The sequence below is a fragment of the Denticeps clupeoides genome, chromosome 4 (assembly GCF_900700375.1).
Source record: "Denticeps clupeoides chromosome 4, fDenClu1.1, whole genome shotgun sequence".
NCBI lineage: Eukaryota > Metazoa > Chordata > Actinopteri > Clupeiformes > Denticipitidae > Denticeps > Denticeps clupeoides.
In genome coordinates this window covers 16,491,328-16,505,449 of record NC_041710.1, presented here as the reverse complement: position 1 = coordinate 16,505,449, position 14,122 = coordinate 16,491,328, and the positions used below count along the sequence as shown (strand labels likewise).

At 42.9% G+C, this 14,122-nt stretch overlaps 1 protein-coding gene across 4 annotated transcripts; it reads right to left on the bottom strand.

Moving 5' to 3' along the window:
- Positions 1 to 3,614: 3,614 nt before the first annotated feature.
- LOC114789014 (transcription factor HES-1-B-like) lies at positions 3,615 to 4,693 on the bottom strand. 4 transcript variants are annotated; one of them, XM_028978053.1, is made up of 4 exons: positions 4,569 to 4,693; positions 4,392 to 4,490; positions 4,217 to 4,304; positions 3,615 to 4,085 (listed from the first exon to the last, which is right to left on the bottom strand). In XM_028978053.1, exons 1-4 carry the CDS (start codon positions 4,617 to 4,619, stop codon positions 3,754 to 3,756), a joined length of 570 nt encoding a protein of 189 aa, XP_028833886.1. In that variant the 5' UTR covers positions 4,620 to 4,693; the 3' UTR covers positions 3,615 to 3,753. The 4 variants fall into 4 exon arrangements, with proteins under 4 accessions (XP_028833886.1, XP_028833884.1, XP_028833885.1 ...); XM_028978051.1 differs by having other exon boundaries at positions 4,217 to 4,490; XM_028978052.1 differs by having other exon boundaries at positions 4,392 to 4,658.
- Between the last annotated feature and the right edge of the window lie 9,429 nt (positions 4,694 to 14,122).

Below are 14,122 nucleotides of genomic sequence, written 5' to 3'. Positions count from 1 at the left end.
GGAACATGACAGTCTGGAGTTGGGTTATGATGCTATTCCTTTTAGACAGGAGGTCAGCTCTGTTTTACAGTCTGTAGAAAAAGTGTATTCTCATAGTACATAAACTAGTGCATCTCAGAAACAATTTAATTGCACCTTAAGCAAGGATTATTTGGTCTGGCAGTTAGGTAAAAAAAATTGTATAGAATCCATTTTTGTTTATCATAAGAAATATAATATAAGATAATAATTTGAGATATTGGATTTTTTCATTTTCATGATCTATCGTATAATCACCAACATACATGTGCATAAAATGTGCATACATGTGCATACATTTATTTGGTTATATAAATGTGATCACATGACATTATTATTATTATGTTTAGTTTTTAGTACTAAAAAATGACCTCAATGACTCTTACTAATTCACTATCCTTAAATGCTTAGCTCTGTACACAGGGCGGAGACTCTCTCAGGGCAATAATAGGGTGCGCACATACATGCACACACACACACTTTTCAGAGTGACCAATCCACTTAGTGTTCATGCATTTGGATTGCAAGAGGAAATGGAGAACTTGGAGGAAACCCACACCAACTGGGGGAGAGCAATGTAAACTCCACATGCACATGGTCCGAGCCAGGATTCCCACTCCCACTTCCAACACAATCTGCAGAATGGCTGTCTGTGCAAACAAATATTGACCAAAATCACCATATTGTAATCTCTTTATTTGACCGTGAAAGTTTTTGTCTTTGTGAGGCACAGCACACATTGCCCACAACCCTTCGTGTCCACCCTCTTACCCCACTAGGCCACCTCTGCACACACATATTTACACATATATTATACATAATTCAGTTACTTTTTGTACAACACAACATGCAGAATGTCTGTCTGTGCAAAGAAACTAAGTGTGTGTGATCTGATGTGCCAGTCATTTTCTCTTGAAATTAAAGGAGTGGGAGTTCCTTTTACAGTGAGCCTTTCAATGATTATTACACTGCTATTACACTTAGTTATACCGTTGTCTTTGTGTTCAGTCAAGTTACACCTGGCTTACTGTCGACAGAGCCTGAAGCCCAGGTATGTCATCTGCCTAGCCCCCCTTTGTGGGAAAATGGTGTGGCCCCGAAGATGACCTGTGCTCAAAGCACTACCTGCTGCTAAGAACAATGAATGCCAAATCCAAGCATCATCAGGGTGAATGGTTTACAATGCTAACCCTAAATGTCTTGTAAAAGCCTCAGGCAGTAGTCATGATTTATGCCATTAGAGCCTCTTCAAACAGCGAGGCTTAGCAGACAAACAGTGGGATTCTATCACCTTCTATGGGCTCTAACTGTAGGGACCTAAAACACAAACCTAGAGAACTACTGGCTGAACAGTTTCTAAAACTTAACATTATGACTGACCTGAAGCTAACAGTGCTTAACCATAAAAAAGGTGTTCATAAAAAATAAATATTAGGGACTGAAGTTGAATAAGTTGAAGGCAATAATGACTTTTAATCATGAGGGCTGAGCACTGAGATTGAAGGCCAAGTACAACACCCTAGTGCTGATCTCACGGTACAACATGACACTGAGCATATATTTGCAAATACCATTCACCTTCTGTTTTTGTATGAATCTATAAAGAAAATTCATTTTAATTTAACAGGGCACCTGTTAAAGAATAAGCAATAAATCTAAATCAGAGGGGAAAATTACAAGTCATTTCCACAATTCCTCTAGGGCATCTGTTTACAATTTTACAAGTGACATTGTCATTTTTCATTATTATCAATTTATTGTGGTTTTTCAATTTTTCTTAAAATATCATCATGGTAAACTGTGATTTATTAGATGCTTTGAATGTAGAGTCAGCCTGAACTCTGCCGTTTGCATCATTAATCCCAACAGAGGAAGCACCATTGGTGGTCTGATGGAGAGGTTCCTCTCTTTTGGTGGAGTTGTATGCTCATCAAAGCTCATCTTGGCTTTCTATCCAAATAAACACTCAACGATAGTGTGGACCAGGCGGCTCCCAGCCAACCCAACAAAGCAAAAGACTGACAGCGGATGATCAAAGATGGTTAAACAGAGCCTGTGCCCGGCTTCGAGCTCGATTAGCTCCTGCAGCCTGAACGCTCCTCGGGTCTTCTCCCTTTTCATCGTGCCTGGCAGCAGACCTACAGTCCGTCAAGCCCTCTTCAAAGAACAGCTAAGATGCCAGGACTTCAAGTATCTCAAAGAGCCGATAGGACTGTCAATGACAGCGTGAAGAGGCTTGCCTCTCCGAGGCCCTTGGCTGCCCTTCTTCGCTTTTGTTTACCATCATAAAGAAAAAATGCACTTCTTTTAAAAAATGTTTGTCTCATTCCTTTTACTTGTGAGAGTGTGTGTTCTTTAATGGCACCTGCCACCAGCTAAGGACTCCATTATATATATATATATATATATATATATATATACACACACACACACACACACACACACACACACACACACACACACATACATATACGCGCGCACACACACACACACAGCAAATTATGTTTTTTTTTTTTTAAATGATGTTTATAATATCCCACAGAAAGACTGCTTCATTATCTATAGATTCTCTGTACCTGCAGAGGACAGAATTTGAACACAAGGGGTCTGGTTTGCCGTGTTTGTCTGAATGGGGAGAAAACTGGCAGAAGTTGAAAAGACTCTGCTCAGGTTTGCTGATCCAAGTCTGTCGTCCTGTCGAGACACAGCCTGGTACCTGCAGCCATGCTGGGACTTGTAAGCAAGTCTGGACCAGGGCTGCCAACCCCCCCCCTCTACTCTTTCTCCACCTTCTGACTTGGGTTTCCTGCCTGTGACAGAGGACTTGTTCAGCACATCCTCCACATGGTTCATCTTCTCCTGATATCACAGCTGGATTTTTTTCATTCCTTAGGAAAAATGTGGTATTAGTTATAAAATCCTTTTGTCTTAGCTGCAGAGTGCGAAAAAGCATTTTCATGTCTTATGTATGTCTATATGTCTTACTGGTTATTAACCTATTGTGGAGGAAAAAAAGTATTTTTCCCAAAGATATTCAAAGAGATAAACCTTTTAAATTATTCAACCAAGGACTGACTAAACAAAGAAATTCTTTAGAAGTTGGAAATCTATGTGCTGTGAATTAATATTTTATTGATAATACATACTATTCAAATAATCGCAACAATAATAAAGCTGGAACAAAACCATGCGACTGCAATAAATAATTCGCGTATGAAAGTTTGCATTTTAAAATGACATAAACGCCTTCCACAATATTCGCTTTTTCTGATGCCGTTGTTAATGTGGCTGACCGAGAGTCACCTCAGTAAATTTAGAAATACAGATCAACTTCACTATTTGCAACGTATTTCAATTAAATGATTTGCACCCAAAGTGGAGCTAATTCGATGTAAGAGGGCAGATACCAGGTCAGTGGTATGGACTGTTTAGCTCAGTAAGTTTTTATTAATTAACTTTGTGCATGTAAAAAAATGCTGTATAATATATGTATCTCATATTTTGCTACTAAAAATGAACTTTTATTCCCAGTGAAATAGTCCTAAAAGCACACGACAGTAACCTCTGTACAGAAAATTACCAAAACAACGCAAACGTTAATATGAAATATGACATTTTATTTGTTTAAAACACATAAAATATTTACAACGAGTTCTCAATATTTAATTAGGAAAATATACTACACGGTGTTAAAAAATATATATATAAAGGTTTTGCAGTCTTTGATTCGCGTTTCTACCACGGTCGCCACACGGAGTCTGCGCAGACCTGCGGCGACGCCGGCGCGCCCCCGGGGACCCGCTGTCCCCCGGACGCCAGGGCCGCGGCGGGGATGAGGAGGGCCAGCTTGCCGTCGGCGGCCGGGACGAGCTGCAGGAGCGCGGGGGCCGCGACCTGGCGCCGCGGCTGGAGCTGGGACGCGCAGCCGGCCAGGTGGCCCAGCAGCCGCGTCCGGACCTCCGCGTCCACCCCCTCGCACGTGGACAGGAAGCGCGTCACCTCGTTCACGCACTCGCCGAAGCCCGCCCGGAACTTCCCGAAGACGGCCGAGTCCGGGGTCAGGGTCCCTGTCGGCCGGAGAAACTCGTTACTAAACAGGCACAGCGCACCGCGACACCTTCGCGTTCGTGGACGTGTTTTGGCAGTAATGTTTACGGAGTGTGTGGAGTTCGGAGACGTGCCGAACCGTGACACTGACCGGCCATCTGCGCGCGCTGCAGGGTCTTCAGGTGCCTCACGGTCATTTCCAGGATGTCCGCTTTCTCCAGCTTGGAATGTCTGGACGTCTGTCGGGTCATTTTTTTTTTACACAGAAACAGCGTTACGGGCTTGAAGCATGAACATTCGTCAATGTGCATTTTTTTACTCCTCACATCCTTTCTAAGCGCTTCCAAGATGAGGGTCTTCAGCTGACACAGGCTCTCGTTGATTCGCGCCCGCCGCCGCTTCTCCATGATGGGCTTGGACGATTTCTTCGACGAAACAGAAACATGCATGTCAGGACGCGCTGTGGCCGGGACGGCGGCCCGCCGGCGGTGGGGTGAACCCACCTTTCTGTGCTCGGGAGGCGCGCGTGGCTTCTCCACCATGTCGGACGGCATCCTGTCGGCATCCCCAGGGTCCGTCCCGGCTCCTCTGAAGCGCCCCCTCCTATTTATGCGGCCGGGCCCGTCTGCACGCGAGCCGCTCGTGGCGCGCCGGCGCGTGGGTGCCGGTGCGCCATTGGCTGCTGGGCGTTACGCGCCAGGGTCCCCAGTGGCGCGTCACCAGTTCCGGACGTGCGGCGAGCCCTGGCGCTCCAGACGTCATTATTTAAACACAGCTAACTTCAGCTACTACTAACAATAATAGAAAACTGAGAGCAAACCTCTCCATTCAGAATAATGCATGGCCGCCCACTGCACTTCTATTATCTGTTGCACTCATATCTGATGTAAAATACCTGTGGGTGTGACATTAGATTGTGGAGGTATGGTCTGACTGTTGGACGGTGTCAGTTGTAGCCAGTGTTGCTCACAGGCACATGTGAAATCTGCCATGATCGCCATGTCCAGCTCCAGACAGAGGCCTTTACATGCACCACGCTCACACGTACATAAGAGGTCGACCCCGGTGCCGGCTGGCTCTGTCAGCTGTCTGAGTCCAGCCTTTTACCTCTTTTTCGTTGAACTCGTAGCACACGCCGGTCCAGTTTAGAGAACTGCCAGCATATTTCATATCCTAATCCAGGCACAAGCCACTGTACATAATATGACAACATAACTGATTATATACTTGTTTTATTTCGCTTTTGTTTGTGAATGCCTAAATGAATAGATGAATTATTCTCATGATAAGCAACACATCATGATCATCACTGACCTACAGATATGCAAACCCTGCCAGAAACGAAATCCAAATACCAAGCCCTACATGTCAAAAGGTGTTAAAGTCAGACCTTCATTTCTGACTGTCAATCCATCATCAGAGGCATCCCTGTAGTCTAACGAAGCTGTATCTCCTAAACTATCAGTATGAGAGTTTACACAAATACAGTGGGCAAGAGTTGCCAGATGCAAAGCCGTCCATGTGCACATCCTCTGACTGAACTGAACTGAAACGAGCTGTGTTTTTGCTCACCTCTCCCTGACTCCCCCGGGCATGTCCTTTAAGTTTGATGTGACATTATGCTATACAAACTCGCTGATTTAAAATTTCTCTCCCCCCTCAAGTCCCCTTAAACTCTGACATGGTGCCGCTGTCATCCATCACTCCATAACTCCTGCATGCAGTCACCCATCTCTTTTGATACCTCCCTCCCGCCCTGTCTGGGGCTGTCGGCTGCAGCCTGTGGAATGTGTGAGGGCTGGGTGTCAACCAGCAGACTGTGGGAAAGTACCACTCGCCACTGAACTGAACCCTGGCCTTCACACACACACACACACACACACACCCTTGTGCAGGCACACAGCCCTCATGCAGGCCTCGTGCCGAGTGAGGGATGGAGGAAGTCCAGGGAACTTGCATCCTGCCACACTGAAATGTCGTGCTGCGCTGTCCAGCGGACTGAAGGACTCTTTTGTACGCGCCTGCAGTAAAGCATTAGAGCAGTGGCGACAGTGGGTGTCTGGCGGGTGAAAAAGCCACTTCAAGACAGCCTTCCTAAAATCTGGTCCCGGGAGCAATTCACATATTAAAATTAAACATAAAAAAATAAAAGATTAAATAAAAATTTAAAGAAAGTTCAGAGCCTTGAGTCATTGGTGTGACATGATATGAGATGAATAATTAAATATGAAATGCTGGCGTTCAATACAGAGGTGGAGCATGTGTGTATGGGAATTACTGCAGGACTGATGGGGGAGGAGTGGGTCAAGTGGAGACGAGGTGTTGTGGTGGATGTTATCAGGGCCATGCTGCATGTGCCTCAGGCTTCATCAACCGTGTGTGTGTGTTTTTCCACCGTATTTCACGGCACGCTTCAGATTCCTATCAGTGTGGGAAAAACGAAAGCCCGAGATCAGGCTCGCTCCACTGATCTGTGCATTCTCTAGAATAATAGGACAGGAGCCAGGAGGTCACCTTTCCCTGGTCTGGGTGAACTTTAACCTGCACCTGCTAACACAGTACATAGGCATGCATGCAAAATGTTGTCAGTACACACTACTTTTCTATCAACCGCCATAAGTCTGACAGGGAAAAGGTGCTTTATAGAACTGATAAACATCATACAACAGATGAAGATTTACTTTGAAATCATTTTCCTACTATTAAACGACATTACATTTTTATTTCCTTATTTTGCATGTAGTGTCCCTCTGATTTTTTTAAGGGATACTTCACAACTTCATAGTTACTGTTAGTGCTTTCCTACACAATGAAGAACCCATTTTCTCCAGGTCCTTCAAACAACTGCACTCACACACAAACAGTCCCAGGCTCTTGAGTTACCCTGGGAACAGAGTAAATGTTTTTTCTCGACCACGCAGCCTCCACCGGGATACTCGTCAATACAGAGAAATGTTTTAGAGCCCCTACAACTAATCGCAGACCTCATTCGCCCAGTCCAGCTGGCCTAGGACTCCCTTGGATTCAGTTCCGGAAGATCTTGTGAGAACACGCTGTGAAACACCTCAGTGAACACTCCCACCTGACCACACACACTGACCACATATAAATGACTTTCTGTCCAGTCAGGTTAGTACAAGTCTGATGCCCATTATGGGTCTACAGATGGGCAAAAATCTAAAAATAAAAAAAAAGGCTGAAAATGGCAAATTTTTTATTAATATGACTGCTCAGATGTCGTCTGTCAATGTAAACAATGTGTCTAGCAGGGCTGCGCATCTACCACACAACCATATGTCAACAAGGACAACATGGGTGGCCAACTGTACAAAGGCTCCACTGTCATTCAAATGCTTAGCGACACAAATGATCTCCCGTAGTTACGGGACTTTAGCCACTGCTTCCCCTTGGCTAAACGACTAATCTGACACGACGGTGCTGACTGTGTTAGCAGCTCTGACTGGAACATGACTGCTGTGTTTTATTCCAAGGGGGGGTCTCGAGCTCTCATTTGTTAACATTCACACATCACATGTGTTACAGTCACGTTTGTGAAACATTTTTGGTTTGGTTGTATTTTGTAGACTTAACCAAATTATTTACAATGTTAACATTTCCTAAATTTGCTAATCAAAAATGACTTAGTTTGTGGGCATATTTGCTTAGGACTACCACAATTCTGAAAGATAATGCAGTGAATACCTCTGCAGTCATTACCTTTAACATTTTATTATGTCAACAAAATCCCCAGGCCATCAGCAATTCTGCTGAATTTTCAGCTGACGCCTGCTCAACGCAACAGAATAGTCTGAAGACCAAGTGGAGTTTTCAAGACAGACTATGCTGATTTAAACTTAAATGTCTACTGTTGAATATAATGGCCCTGGGCCTGGTCGTACCCTTGCACTACATTGCTGTAGTGTGTGTGCCTGGAAGGGCTCTGCTCCTCACCTCGAGCTCATTAGCACACAGCGGTTGCTCTCTCCCGCTGTCCTCTGTCCCTATATGGCGAGGGTCAAGCTTTGTTCCCATAAAATGCTCCTAAACGAGGTCCTTTGTGGCACTGATATTAAATCTTTTGGACTCTTAACGTGTCTCTTGGGTCTAATCTGAGTGAAGTGGTTGTGAGATAATGATTTATTTAGTGATTATTTCTGAAACATTCTCTGGTAGATGATTCATTCTCTAGTTATGATCCATAAACAGACTTACTGCATCGCATTGCGATTAGTAACTTCCATGATCTTCTGAATACTAAGCTTGCATCATCAAATCAACAGACGCTCCAACACAGTAGTTATTCAGTTATGATTTTATGGTGATTTAGTCCTTTGGTATTCCTATGAAACCATTTAGGACATCCAGCGACCCTATGAGTCCAGAGGTTTTATGAATGAATGAGATACACCGCATCTTGCTGTGAATGGGGACCATGACGTTGGCGGTTGTATCGTTGCTGCTCGGTGAGTAATGTTCCAAGACAAATCAGCTGGCTAGCGAAGGTCAAAGATAAGGTGTTGAGGTTTTGTCTTGGAGGAAGTCGTTGGCACCTACCCATCTATCTCTGTCCTTTCAGTGGGCTTAGCTCCCCTCTGAGCAAGGCTAGCAGATGCTGCCTTTTCTTTCCTGTCACCGTTTGCTTTTTCAAGCTTTTGGACTTTCAACGTCCAGATAAAAAAATTACTTTGTAATTAATAATGGTTAATCAAAGATGACTAATTATCAGCAAATCCTGTTGTCAGCGGCTTATAGAAAAGTGATGATGCAACTCATGTGAGTGTTTATTATCCAAAAGTTTCTGAAAGGCCACGCATTTTTTAATTAAATAGTACATTGTTCTCTGTAAAATAGACCCCCTCACTCCTCATTCACACACAGATGCATCTGGTGAAACGTGAAAGAGAAAAACACCCTTAAGTGAATTATGACCTTTAAGTCCAAACCTCTTAGAGATAAGATCCACACTACAAAACATTGTTTGGCAGAGTTCTCCCTGGTCAGCGTGGAGAATTTGATGCCCTACATCATCTTGAAAACTGTGTCTAATCGCATTGTCCAGAGCAGCAGGTAGCTTCACTGGCCATGGGTTTAGCCGGCTGACCGGCTCCCACTGTTGGTCGGCCTGCTGTGGCCAGGTCAGGGGTCAGTGTGCAGTGCAGACAGAGGCTACGCACTCTTGGGGCTCAGGCCAGAGAGATGTTTAGGGATGATTTATACACTCCTACATAAGGTCACTCTGATTCTTCAACCATCAATGTGTGTAGCAGCTGGCCACTCTCAATCCCTAACAGTGGTGCTTCAGAAATGTGCAGAAGAGCTTTTGAAGGTTCACTTGAGTTGTATTTCTGGCAGAGAACAGAATTCATCACATTTCAGTCTATCAGATTCTTCAGGAAAAGTAAATTTTTTTAGAATTACAGTATCACGTGACTGCTGCAGCATGGACCGCATGCTCCTCTGTGTCCAGCTGGGATCAGTGAGGAGTGTGGTCCCCAGTGAGGAGGGGGCTTCTAACCAGAGGTTACTGGACCTTTTCATCCAGCCTGCACTCCAACACCCCGCTGACATAAATTTGTTGGCCTGCTCCCCTCTCTTTTTTCGGGAGAGTGTCAGCATGAGCCCCCGATGAGAGATTTGTAGAGGTGATAACTCGATTAGACCCCAGGAGGGAGACCACAGCAGCGGTAGAGTCGGGGTCACACAGGGAGACTCTGATCTCTGTCTTTAACCTCTCCACAGGAGAGACGCTGTTCCACCTGCTGAGCACCCTGCCCTTTTGCCACCATTTTTTGTGGAGATTTTGTCATGGTCCGAGTGCCTCTGCAGATGAAGAAACTGAGGCCCTCAAACCTTTTCAAGCAGTCAAGCAAAAGCTTGATAGTCAAAATCCTGTGCAGGCTTCTCAAATTTTCCAAACCCTGAGTTCCTTAGAATACAATGAGTTGCTAGAAGCCCAAGTAGCAGCAAAGACATGCCTTACTGACATTAGACAGAACCCAACAGTCCACATCATCAAAAACTGTAGAGAAGAAAACGGCCTTTTTCCAGCCTTTTTTCCAATTGCAGAGAAAGGGTCTTCACAAATTCTCAACAACAGCAGATTATCCTCTGCCAACAAATCTGTCCTTCCCCAAGTCCTCAAGAATTCTTGCAGAGTGAAATTCTCTCACAGAAGTGTAATCCATCATGTCCCGTGGTGAAAAGACGCTAATCTTCAACCCCTCAGAAGACCCACTGTTAACTAATCCAGTCCAACAGCATCACTCAGAAAAGGCCTGCATAGGCCCACACTGGGCCGTGGGCAACCTCCCATCTGAGCCCACTGCTGCTTCATGTGAGCAAACAGTATTATGGGACCTCTGAAACCTCCAGCTCATGCCACTTTTCATCTGTGAGAATTATCTTTTTGTTACCTTTTTGCTGTCCACAGTCAGACAAGGAAGAGGTGGAGACTCACAGGATCTAGACAGTTTGCAAAGCCAAAGCACAAACAGACTGCAGTCACCATTTAACCTAAATTATAACACACAGAGTTACACACTGCATTAATATGTAAATGTATTTACAAATTAACTGCATACATTTCACGACTATTTATTCTCCATAAAAGCATGTCTAAATCATACATTTAGCCGAGTTCCCTTAAGAAAATGGACTAATGTCTTCTGAACTTTGATTACCCTTCTTAAAATCACTTTTGCCCTTAAGTCATTTTTATTTTAAATAAGTAAAACCCACCATTGTTTGGCTGAACATGCAAAACAATCAAGGTCCATGATTCATGATTGAACTCTCTGGCCAAGAGGTGGCTAGAGAGATCCTGGCCTGGATTTTACTTCTTGTTAATGACTTAAACCTCTGACTGAAGGTAAATGGTAAATATGTGGTAGAACAATTAATGGAACAATGCAAATTCATGTTACTATTAAATGGCAACATGTAAAAAACAGCAGACATCAAGAGAATTATTAGGACATATGGTGAGAGGGGCCATAAAACAAAACTAATGCATACACTCTGCAGTGGGCAAAACGGATACACTCAATGACTAACTGTCTTTCTCTCCTGCCCTTTATTCAAGGTCAAGAGGCAGGTGGTGGTGGGATGCTTGTTGTGGCCAGAACTGCCTGCTGGATGTCATATGGATGCCAGAAGCATCTCAGCGAAACTTCTCCACTTGTCCTTCTCTCCCGCTCCTCGATTTGAGACTCTCCACACGAGAGGCTCCCCATAGCAACCCCCTGCCAGTGTCCAGTGTGGGCCTTTGTGTGCTCCAGAAGCCTTGGACAAGCAGGCCTGTGTGCAGAGCACGTGGGACAAGAGCCGGAAACAAATAAGCGGAGAGAGAGGCAGCAGCCGAACGCAGTCATCCGGCTGATGTCACTGAATACATTTACCTACCTCAGAGTAGATTCAGGCACCCCTTTGTTTTTATGGGAAAGAATAAAGGGATCTATCAGTTAAGAAGGAAGAGGGGGAGCCGGGAATTAGTCTCCACAGCTACCACCTCAGCAGAAAATATGGTCACTTTCAGCAGGAATGGGGCTCAAGAGGCTCAAGCAGCAGGAGGATGAAAGGCATTATTCTCCCTATCTTGGGGACCGGAGAGTGAGCTCAGCTTGTGACCAGTGGGAAGACAGCAATGAGGCTTAATAGGTCATCAGTCCTGTACGTCATCAGAGGGTGGTTGTCAGAGTACGGAACACCTCTGAACATCAGTAGTTTTCTACACAAATGCCAAATTCTTCCATCATGGAATTAGGCAGCAAAAATATAATCATTAGCAAACCACAAACAATAAAACAAAAAATTATACTATTTTGCATCGCTAGAATGTTCTGTTTATGTGTTTTATATAAATGTGAATCACCAGTTCAGTTCAAATTGCAATTCACCCATCCAGCTGCTACTCAGTGAATAGCAATTTGAACTGAACTGGTGATTCACATTTATATCAAACACATAAACAGAACATTCTAGCGATGCAAAATAGTATAATTTTACTGCACTGCAGTGTACTTTCCCATCTAGAAATGAGTACAGTCATCCACTGGAATTAAACATACACAGGTTAATAACAGTTGCATCCAAAATAAGGGACTGTATAAAATGAATTATTGAAACATTAATTTATTTATATCAAAAGGATTGTCTCTGTATACTATTTTACCTACTTAATTCTTCATTCTTATTTATTTATTTGGGGTCTTATACTATACCATAAATCTTCCATTAATATTTTAGGTATATAAATAGTTGAGAGAGGGTTGTGTTTAACCATTCCAATTTTTTATTTCTCTTCCAGTAATAACTCAGTTGGATTGAACTATAGAAAAACTTCAATTTAATCCATATACATTCATAGCTCATTTACATTTATGTCATTTAGCAAAACGTTGTGAGGTAATAATTTGATGTAGCATTATATTAATTTTCATTAGCGATATGATTATGTCCCTCAAAGATGAGTCAAGTATGGTTTAATGCCTAAAATTTAAATATCCTTTTTTTTTTTTTTTTACAAAAAAGGTAAGGCTTCAAAGGCAAGTTTGTGTCCTAATGTAACAAGAATAATTATAGTATCATGTATAATTATATCATGGTTGACCAGTAACCCACAATAAACATTTTTGAGCATGTGAATTTCATCAGTTATCCCCTTACAGTGTCTCCTTTTGTCTTTTAAACTGATGCTATCCAAACAATAATGGTCAGAAATAGGGATTTGAGTCATCTTCAAAACTGCAGCTCTTTTAGGATGTTGCTGGTCTGCAGTGGGCAGAATGTACCAATAGTGGAACAAGGAAGGAAATCCTGAGAACATGCGAATGTGCATGCACATAGGGCCCCAGCTGATATCTGATCCTACAGAACAGGTACTGTAAGTCAAATTGACTATCATATCCCTAAACATTGTTACTGACCCCTTATGCCCCTTTATAGAAACTGTTTTCCCTGGCGACAATGCTTTCTTTCAGCAGGATAGTGCACCCTGCGACATGACAAGAATGCTTTCAGGAACTCAAACATTTCTGATCAATAGAGGCCCCAACTTATTACTTACAGGATTTAAATGATCTGCTGTTGATGGTTTAGTGCCAGATACCTATCTACCCATCTGATAAATGCCTTAAATGTAAATGTGAAATAATGAGATGCATTCACACAGTTTTCATTCATTTACACATAGTTAGGCCAACTATTTCACCACATTTCAGATTTGGCTGGGCTCAACATGAATAAACCCTGCGTGTGTTGCTTCTGAATGAATCCAGCAACATGGTGAAGCCCCAGCAGAGAGCACATGCATTTTTGCTTTTGTCTTACAATTCAAATGCCGTAACAAACAATTCCAAAGTCTAAGAAATGAGTTTGCATGTAAGACATTCCATCTAAACATAAAAGTGTTTCACACAAAATACACCATTGGCCCACCTCAATTGCCTACTTAGAATGTAGATTATATGCTGTTTTTGTGAATTGACAAAGTTTCTACGTGTATTTAAATGATAATATGTTTGGAGAAGGGAACTACTTGAAGAGGTATTGGGAGGATTCTTATACAAAAGTGTTCAAAGAATTTAAGATGAATCCCTTTGAAACACACAAATTGGTAAAAGCGCAATCATGATCTAATTTAAATCCCAAACACTTTTCCAAAGCTGCATGTCTCAGGATTAGTCTAAACTGCATATATAGGCATGCTTATGGGTTCTTGAATTTGTCTCACACTATTTGGAATTGTTTAATGTCCTTTCAAAGTCTGGATATAAGGGCGTACAAGGGTGCGGGAAAAGTCCAATTGTACAATATAGAAATTTCTGAAGGATATGGATATGTGATGAAAAATTTTGTTATAATTTTGTTATAGTTCCTGTTCCTGTTTTAGTTATTCTAGTTTCATTTGGATTTATTGTGAATGAACTTCCCTGTAAAATCTAAAGGCCTAAAACCATGTTCCTTGGTAAGTAAATGTCTTTCACACACTCTACAAGATGTTCTTGTCCACTTTACTGTAGAGAGCTGTCAGGAGACCTCACTCCACAGGACTGTTGAT

What these genes read in the sequence shown, in the direction of transcription:
- LOC114789014 (XM_028978050.1), bottom strand. Translation starts at nt 4,619, where the DNA reads ATGCCGTCCGACATGGTGGAGAAGCCACGCGCGCCTCCCGAGCACAGA. An exon ending in GCAGCGCGCGCAGATGGCCG is followed by an intron (nt 4,086 to 4,216) that starts GTCAGTGTCACG and finishes TCCGGCCGACAG; the next exon opens with GGACCCTGACCCCGGACTCG.